The 10,185-nt window shown below is 52.2% G+C and overlaps 1 protein-coding gene across 1 annotated transcript in view; it reads right to left on the reverse strand.

The window, feature by feature from the left end:
• Positions 1-8,075, reverse strand: part of trpc2b (transient receptor potential cation channel subfamily C member 2b) — a 57,613-nt gene extending 49,538 nt beyond the window's left edge. The window contains exon 1 of the mRNA XM_072264217.1: positions 8,010-8,075. Coding sequence (XP_072120318.1) covers positions 8,010-8,024 — 15 coding nt within the window. The 5' untranslated portion in view covers positions 8,025-8,075. The remainder of the gene's footprint in view (positions 1-8,009) is intronic.
• Positions 8,076-10,185: the final 2,110 nt, after the last annotated feature.

Below are 10,185 nucleotides of genomic sequence, written 5' to 3' on the forward strand. Positions count from 1 at the left end.
TGAGGAGCAGCTTTCTTTAACAGAGGGTGGTGAGTGTGTGGAATAAGCTGCCAGAGGAAATGATGACGATGGCTGCAATTACAAAATTATTTAAAAGGCATTTGGGTAGTTAACTCGCCATGAACAGCCCAAGCCCGGCTGTGAGAGGAGGAGAGTTGTACATGGGGCTAGCAACCTCATCCCGTAAAAACCCAGAGCCACAGAATCACCAGCTGAGGCTCGAAAGACCCCATCCCTGGGAGGAAGGATGAAGATGGACTGTACCCAGGACAAAGGACTCTGGGGAGCTGCTGTCGGAGGACTGTGGCCCAGTAGGGGTGATGGGCTTCAGCAGAAGAGAAAAGATTCAGACTGGCTCGAAGGAAAGGTTTAGAGGCACATAACCCAAACACGGGCAAGTACCAGACAGTAAGTTTTTAAGATGAAAAGCGAAAAGTTAGAGATGTTCTGTGGCACATTTTTTTTTACACAGCCAATGGTAAGTGCCTGGAATGAGCCCCCAGTGGTGGTGGTGGGGGCTGATAATGTATGATAGAGATAGTTAAGGGGCTCTTAGACAGGTACATGGATGTGTAGGGAGTGGAGAGAGATGGACCGTGTCAGGTACATGGTTGTACAGGGAGTGGAGAGAGATGGACCGTGTCAGGTACATTAGACACTAGACACTAGAATACTACAACACAGTACAAGCCCTTCGGCCCTCAATTTTGTGCCGACCCATATAATCCTTAAAAAATAAGTACTAAACCCACACTACCCCGTAACCCTCTGTTTTTCTTTCATCCATGTGTCTGTCCAAGAGGCTCTTAAATACCCCTAATGTTTTAGCCTCCACCACCATCCCTGGCAAGTTATTCCAGGCACCCACAACCCTCTGTGTAAAAAAACTTACCCCTGATGTCTCCCCTAAACTTTCCTCCCTTAACTTTGTACATATGCCCTCTGGTGTTTGCTATTTGTGCCCTGGGAAACAGGTACTGGCTATCCACCCTATCTATGCCTCTCATAATCTTGTAGACCTCTATCAAGTCCCCTCTCATCCTTCTACGCTCCAAAGAGAAAAGTCCCAGCTCTGCTAACCTTGCCTCATAAGACTTGTTTTCCAATCCAGGCAACATCCTGGTAAATCTCCTCTGCACCCTCTCCATAGCTTCCACATCCTTCCTATAATGAGGTGACCAGAGCTGAACACAATACTCTAAGTGTGATCTCACCAGAGATTTGTAGAGTTGCAACATGACCTCTCTACTCTTGAACTCAATCCCCCATTAATGAAGCCTAGCATCCCATAGGCTTTCTTAACTATCCTATCAACCTGTGCAGCAACCTTGAGGGATGTATGGATTTGAACCCCAAGGTCTGTCTGTTCATCCACACTCTTAAGTAACCGACCATTAACCCTGTGCTCAGCCTTCTGGTTTGCCCTTCCAAAATGCATCACCTCACACTTATCCGGATTGAGCTCCATCTGCCACTTTTTGCCCAACTCTGCATCCTGTCTATATCTTCTTCTAACCTTCGACAACCTACAGCTCCATCCACAACTTCTCTAATCTTCGTGTCATCTGCAAACTTACTCACCCATCCTTCCACCTCTTCATCCAAATCACAAAGAGCAGGGGTCCTAGATCCTTGCGGCACTCCACTAGTCACCGACCTCCAGGCAGAATACTTTCCTTCCACTACCACCCTCTGCTTTCTTCCTGTAAGCCAATTTTTTTATCCAAACGGCCAAGGTTCCACTGATCCCATGCCTCATGACTTTCTGGATGAGTCTCTCGTGGGGGACCTTGTCAAATGCCTTGCTAAAATCCACGTAGACCACATCTACCACCCTACCCTCATCAATTTCTTTTGTTACCTCTTCAAAAAAACTCAATTAGGCTCGTGAGGCATGACCTTCCCTTCACAAAGCCATGTTGACTATCCTTGAGTAGACTGTACCTCTCCGAGTGGTCGTAGATCCTATTCTTAAGAATCCTTTCCAATAGCTTTCAGGCCACTGACGTAAGACTCACCGGTCTATAGTTCCCAGGATTCTCCCTATTACCTTTTTTAAATAAGGGAACTACATTTGCCATTCTCCAATCCTCCGGCACCCCCCCTGCAGCCAAAGAGGATTCAAAGATCATAGCTACTGCTCCAGCAATCTCTTCTCTCACTTCCCACAGCAACCTGGGGTATATCACGTCCGGCCCTGGGGACTTATCAATCTTGATGTCTTTAAGACGATCCAACACTTCTTCTTCCTTAACCTCCACATTGTCCAGCACACAGGCCTGTTCTATTTCCACCTCACCCTGAGCAAGGTCCTTTTCACTTGTGAATACTGAAGCAAAGTGTTGATTTAGGCCCTTCCCAACTTCCTCCACCTCCAGGCACATGTTGCCTTTTTTATCCTTTAGCGGCCCCACCTTCATTCTCGTCATCCTTCTGTTCTTCACATACGCATAGAACGCCTTGGGGTTCTCCTTAATCCTACATGCCAAGGCCCTCTCATGCCCCCTTCGAGCTCTCCTAAGTCCCTTCTTAAGCTCCTTCCTGGCTACCCTATATTTCTCATGAGCCCCTCCTGCTTCCTGCTTCTTATATCTAACATATGCTTCCTTCTTTCTCTTAACGAGTTGCCTCACTTGTTTCATCAGCCACGGTTCCCTTTTCCTACCATTTTTTCCTTGTCTCAGTGGGACAAACCTATCCTGAACCCAGCACAAGTGGTCCCTAAGCTTCCTCCACATTACTTCTGTGCTTTCACCCTTGAACATCTGTTTCCAATTTACTCTCGCTAGTTCCTGCCTCATCCCTTCATAGTTAGCCCTTCCCCAATTAAGCACTTTCCCATTTTGTCTGTTTTTATCATTTTCCATAGCTATGCTAAAGCTAAGGGAGTTGTGGTCACTCTCACCAAAATGCTCCCCCACCAAGAGGATGGATGTTGGATGTACAGGGAGTGGAGAGAGATGGACCGTGTCAACTACATGGTTGTACGCTCCCACACACACTTCCACACGCTCACACTCACTCTCACACACACACATTCCCTCATATTCACGCACACACACAAACACATACACAGTCCCACACACACACAGACTCACATAGACACATTCTCACACTCAGACACACTCTCCCACACACACTCACATTCTCTCACACTCACTCACACACACACCCACACTCTCACATTCAGACATACACACACACACACATTCTCACACTCACACACATACTCCAACACACACAGACTCTCTCTCTCACACACACACAGACAGAGACAGGCAGGCAGACAGACACACACACACCCGCACTCTCACATTCAGGCACATATACACACACTCTCTCTCTCACACACACACACACACACACAGACACACACACACTCACACTCATATTCACATACTCTCACACTCCCACACACTCTCATACTCAGACATACTCATACACATACACACCTGCACTCTCACATTCAGAAACATGCACACTCTCACACTCACACTCTCACATTCAGAAACATACACACTCTCACATTCAGACACACACACAGACTCTCTCTCTCACACACACACATTCACACTCTCACACTCAGGCACACTCACACACACATGCACGCTCTCCCACACATACACACACTCCAACACACACAGACTCTCTCTCACACACACACTGATACTCAAACTCACGCTCACACACTCACACAGCCCTTGACTGTGCTGATGGAAGGTGCCGCTGTTGGTAACTTGATCCCAATAACTCCACCATTACTTTACTATTTCCTCTCACAGCCTGTGTACAGCCCAGCGTCTCTTGAAGACATGCAATCAATCTACATATAGAAGCTATCTTATGCATTTTTATTTATTGTGCTTTCTAAATTATTGTGGTTTTTTTTGTGCTGCATCGGACCCAGAGTAACAATTATTTCCAATGAGAGAAAATCTGCAGATGCTGGAAATCCGAGCAATACACACAGAATGCTGGGGGAATTCAGCAGGCCAGGCAGCGTCCATGGTAAAGTTCAGTCAATGTTTCTGGCCGAAACCCTTCAGCAGGACTAGAGAAAAAGAGCTGGGAAGTTGATCAGTGAAAGAGATCCAGGGCTGGAGAAGGGGGAGTCTGATAGGAGAGGACAGAAGGCCATGGAAGAAAGAAAAGGGGGAGGAGCACCAGGGGGAGGTGATGGACAGGCAAGGAGATGAGGTGAGAGAAGGAAAAGGGGATGGGGAATGGTGAAGGAGAAGGTGGGGGGGGGCATTACCAGAATTTTGAGAAATTGATATTCATGCCATCAGGTTGGAGGCTACCCAGATGGAATATAACCCGAGTGTGGCCTCATTGCGATAGAGGAGGCCATAGATTGACATATCAGAATGGATGTGGAATTAAAATGGGTGGCTACTGGGAGGGTCCCTGCCTCAAACTTACCTGGTCCATTTCCAACCTCGCCCGCCTTTCTCAAACTCGCTGTCTCTGTCTCTGGAGACATCTTATCTACTGATGTCTGTTATAAACGCGTGAACTCTCACAGCTACCTGGACCATACCTCTTCCCACCCTGGTACTTGTAAAAATGCCATTCCCTTTTCTCAATTCCTCTGTCTCCGCTATATCTGCTCTTAGGATGAGGCTTTTCACTCCAGAACAAAGGAGATGTCCTCCTTCTTCAAAGAAAGGGGCTTCCCTTCCTCCACCATCAACGCTGCCCTCAATCGCATCTCTTCCATTTCACGCACCTCTGCTCTTACCCCATCCTCCCGCCACCCTACCAGGGATAGGGTTCCTCCCGTTCTCACCTACCACCCCACCAGCCTCCATGTCCAGCACGTAATTCTCCACAACATCTGCCATCTTCAATGGGATCCCACCACCAAGCACACCTTTCTCCCACCCCGCAACTCTCTGCTTTCCGCAGGGATCGCTCCCTTGTCCATTCATCCTTCCCCACTGATCTCCCTCCTGGCACTTATCCTTGCAAATGGAACAAGTGTGACACCTGCTCCTACACCTCCTCCCTCACTACCTTTCAGGGCCCAAACAGTCCTTCCAGGTGAGGTGACACTTCACCTGTGAGTCTGTTGGGGTCATATACTGTGTTCTGTGTTCCCAGTGTCACCTCCTGTACATCAGTTAGGCCTGATGTAGAATGGGAGATCGCCTCACCGAGCATCTACACTCCATCCGCCAGAAGAAACGTGATCTCCCAGTGGCCACATGTTTTAATTCCATTTCCTACTCCCCATTCCGAAATGTTTATCCACGGCCTCCTTCACTGTAAAGATGAAGCCACACTCAGGTTGGAGGAACAACACCTTATATTCCGTCTGGGTAGCCTCCAACCTGATGGCATGAACATCGACTTCTCTAACTTCCGTTAATGCCCCCCCTTTCACTATTCCCCCTCCCCTTTTCCCTCTCTCACCTCATCTCCTTGCCTACCCATCGCTCCCCTCTGGTGCCCCTCCCCCCTTTTCTTTCTTCCACGGCCTTCTGTCCTCTCCTTTCAGACTCCCCCTTCTCCAGCCCTGTATCTCTTTCACCAATCAACGTCCCAGCTCTTTACTTCACCCCTTCCCCTCCTGGTTTCACCTATCACCTTGAGTTTTTGATTTGTCTCCCCCCACCTTTAAAATCTACTCTTCCTTTTCTCTCCAGTCTCGGCCCAAAACGTCGACAGTACTTTTTTCCATAGATGTTGCCTGGCCTGCTGAGTTCCTCCAGCATTTTGCGTGTGTGGCTAACAATTATTTGATTCTCCTTTATCCTTGTGGACTGGAAATAACATTAAACAATGTTGAAATGGCAACTGAGACCAGGGTTTCATTGGCACAGGGGAAAGGCATGGGCATGGGGAGTGGGGGGACAGGGGGACAGATGTGTGGTGCTGGGGACAGTGAGGACAGAGGGAAGTGGGGGAGGGAGCCGGGGAAGCTGTAACACAATACTAGATGAGTGAACGAGGGTAGGGGTGGGGTGTGGTAAACAGGAGGAGATGGGTGAGTGATCAAGGGTAGGGGCCTGGTGGGGTAAATAGGAGGAGATAGTGAGTGATTGCGGGTAGGGGTGGGTGGATGGGGTAAACAGGAGGAGATGGGTGAGTGATCGAGGGTAGGGGGTGGGGTGTGGTAAATAGGAGGAGATGGGTGAGACCAACAGCTAGGATTGGAGGAGACTGGACCGGACCCGACAGGAAAGGCTGGTGAATCCGGTTGTGGAATTCAGCCTCTCTGTATCTGGACTTTCCCCCTTCTCTCAGACGATCCCCTCTGACCCACATTGCCTGTCCTGTCCTGTCCTGTCCTGGGTTTGTGGCTGGTTGCCTCAGGCAGGAGGTGCTGTGTTCGATATCCTTCACCACCCCACTCTTTTCCTCGGGCTCAGTGTGGTTCCGGAAGGGTGGGGGGGGGGGTTCCTGTGCCTTTATCAACCCTTATTCCCCCTGCTCTGTGCTAGCCACTCCATGGCACTGTCTCTGGGGGTGAGTGGAGCAATTAACAGCTTCCAGGTTGAGCCTGGCTCACCTGACCAGAGATGGGCCCCTCTCCACCAAGACCACCAGAAGGGACAGAGGGGCGGGGAGAACAGAGTAATGGAGGCATGGGGAGAGTGGGGAAGGGAGGGGAGAGGGTGAGGTTGGGTGGAGATGGAGGAGAGTGGGGAAGGGAGGGGAGAGGTGAGGTGGGGTGGAGATGGGGGAGAGTGGGGAAGGGAGAGTGGGGAAGGGAGGGGAGGGGTGAGGTGGGGTGGAGATGGAGGAGAGTGGGGCATGGGGAGAGTGGGGAAGGGAGGGGAGAGGTGAGGTGGGGTGGAGATGGGGGAGAGTGGGGAAGGGAGGGGAGAGGTGAGGTGGGGTGGAGATGGAGGAGAGTGGGGCATGGGGAGAGTGGGGAAGGGAGAGGTGAGGTGAGGTGGGGTGGAGATGGAGGCAGGTGGGACATGGAGGAGGATTGAAGGAAGTGGGGGTGAGCAGGGTGAAAGGGGAGGAGAGGGATCGAGGGGGAGAGTTGATGATGGGGGGGAGGAGATGAGGGTGGTGGTGAGGATGGGGGGGTGGGGACAGGGCCAGGCTGTGATCTCCCCCCCTCACCAGGTCAGGGAATGTCGGATCGGCAGCTGGATTGGGCATAAATTCGATGCCATTGACACCGGGAGAGCAAAGCTGTCGTTGACAAGGTGGGTCAGTTTGAGTTCGCCCTCCCTCCTCCACCGATGGGTTTACTGGTGCTACCCTCCACCCCGGGTCTCTGCCCCCCACTGAGCCGTGAGAGGGCGCAGAGGCTGGCGAGGTGTCACCCGCGAACTCTCTCTGGGTAACAGCACCTCTCCCGGACAGGGAAAGGAGAGTGGTCATCAGCAGACTTCTGGCCCCTGCCTCCTTCTCTGTCCCTGACCCAGGCCATTGCTACCCCCCCCACTCTACTTCCCCTGGGTGACACCCCTCCTGCCCTCTGCCCACCCACCGTCTCTCCCAGTATCCCTCTCCCACCTACCCCACCCTCCCTGACTTCTTGGAAACCTTTCCCAGATCTTGGCTGGGACGAGCTGTTTCGCAGGCAAGTGGCGTGGGACGGTGCAGACTCCCTCTCCCCAAACCCCTCTCCTGTCTCCCCCCTCGCCCTCTCCCCTCCCCCCTCGCCCTCTCCCCTCCCCCCTCGCCCTCTCCCCAAACCCCTCTCCCCTCCCCCCTTGCCCTCTCCCCCTCCCCCTTGCCCTCTCCCCTCCCCCCTCCCCTTGCCCTCTCCCCTCCCCCTCCCCCTCCCCTCCCCCTCCCCTCCCCCTCTCCCTCTCCCTCTCCCCCCCCTCCCCCTCTCCCTCTCCCAAACCCCTCTCCCCTCCCCCTCCCCCTCGCCCTCTCCCCAAACCCCTCTCCCCTCCCCCCCTCCCCCCTCGCCCTCTCCCCCTCCCCCTCGCCCTCTCCCCCCTCACCCTCTCCCCAAACCCCTCTCCCCTCCCCCTCCCCCCTCGCCCTCTCCCCAAACCCCTCTCCTCCCCCCCTCCCCTCGTCCCCTCTCTCACCGTTAAATGCTCCATGGTTGACACTCGTCCTTGGCACCGGTCGGGTCTCCGGTCTCCCGGTCTCCGACCTGTGTCCAGCCGGTCACGGGAACGCGCTGTGAGTTCCGTCACCCCGATCACAGCCCCAGCAGGTCACCCATGGTGGCGAGCCCCGGCGGCCGCTCCGTCCTCTCCCCGGCGGAAAAACAGACCGGGTGTTGGTGAAGGCGCCGGTGAACGAGCTGAGCCGAGCCGAGCCGGCTGCGGGGTGCGGCCGGGACCACGGGGGAAATGCCACGTTACCTGTCCAGGGACTCTCCTGTCAAACGATGTGATGATCAGCTCCCCCCGGGGAGCAGCAAGCTGGCTGCGCCGTTCCAGGGTGGATTCCTAATTAGAAACAGGCTGCTCATTAATCTGTCAGAAAGAGGTGTTTGTCTGTGGCTCTTCCCAGAGCCAGACTGATTCTCCCTGACACTGGACATGAACACGTTACTCAGTCACCAAATACTTCCAGCTCTCACCTCCTGTCTCCCTCTTTTCCTTCCCTCTCCTCCCTCCATCCCTCCCTCCATCCCTCACTCCTTCCATCCCTCTCTCCCTCTCTCCATCCCTCTCTCCATCCCTTCCTTTCTTCTCTTTCCTATGGAGCCCGTGAGGAGGAGCAGGTATCCTGAAAGGGGCACTCCGTCAAGTTCATTGTCAATCCAGCCAATGCCTTTCTGTGCCACCATCCCTCCCCCCCACATACACATCCTCCCCCCCCACACACACACATTCCCCCCCCACACACACATATCCCCCCCACACACACACACACACATCCTCACACACTCACACACACACACACACACACACTCTCTCTCACACACACACTCTCTCTCACACACACACACACCTCACACACACGAGACACACACACACACACACACATCCTCCACACACTCACACATACACACACACACACACACACACACACACACACACACACTCACACACACAGAGACACACACACACATCACTGGGATCCAGGAGTGGGATTATATTGACTGTTTATCACGGGCTACATCACAGCCTGGTATGGAAACACAATGCATTGAACAGAAAATCCTACAAAAAGTAGTGAAATTATCTAGTCCATCATGCATAAACCCTGCCCACCATTGGCTCATTTAGACGGAGCGATGTTGCAGGAAAGCAGCATCCGTCATCAGGGACCCCTCCACCCAGCACTCGCTCTCCTCTCACTGCTGCCATCAGGAAGGAGGTACAGGAGCCTCAGGGCTCACACCACCAGGTTCAGGGACAGTTATTACCCCTCAACCATCAGGCTCTTAGCCAGTGGGGATAACTTCACTCAAGTTTATTCAAGCCAACACTGAAATGTTCCCACATGTTCTCTATATTTATTGATTATTTATTTATTATTATTGTGGCACATGGCCAAGTGGTTAAGGCATTCGACTGGCGATCTGAGGTCGTGAGTTCGAGCCCCAGCCAAGGCAACGTGTTGTGTCCTTGAGCAAGGCACTTAACCACACAGTGCTCTGCGATGACACCGGTGCCAAGCTGTATGGGTCCTAATGCCCTTCCTTTGGACAACCATCGGTGGTGTGGAGAGGGGAGACTTGTAGCATGGGCAACTGCCGGTCTTCCATACAACCTTGCCCAGGCCTGCACCCTGGAGAGTGAAGACTTTCCAGGCGCAGATCATGGTCTCGCAAGACTACCGAATGCCTTTATTTATTATTTATATTATTATTATTAATAAGGCTGAGGTAGCAGACACCAACAGAATCAACAAACTCATTCGTAAGGCCAGTGATGTTGTGGGGGATGAACTGGACTCTCTGACGGTGCTGTCTGAAAAGAGGATGCTGTCCAAGTTGCATGCCATCTTGGACAATGTCTCCCATCCACTACATCATGTACTGGTTGGGCACAGGAGTACATTCAGCCAGAGACTCATTCCTCCGAGATGCAACACAGAGTGTCATAGGAAGTCATTCCTGCCTGTGGCCATCAAACTTTACAACTCCTCCCTTGGAGGTTCAGACACCCTGAGCCAATAGGCTGGTCCTGGACTTATTTCCTGGCATAATTTACATATTACTATTTAACTATCTATGGTTTTATTACTATTTAATTATTTATGGTGTAACTGTAATGAAAACCAATTTCCCCTGGGATCAATAAA

Source organism: Mobula birostris, chromosome 7 (assembly GCF_030028105.1).
Source record: "Mobula birostris isolate sMobBir1 chromosome 7, sMobBir1.hap1, whole genome shotgun sequence".
Lineage (NCBI taxonomy): Eukaryota > Metazoa > Chordata > Chondrichthyes > Myliobatiformes > Myliobatidae > Mobula > Mobula birostris.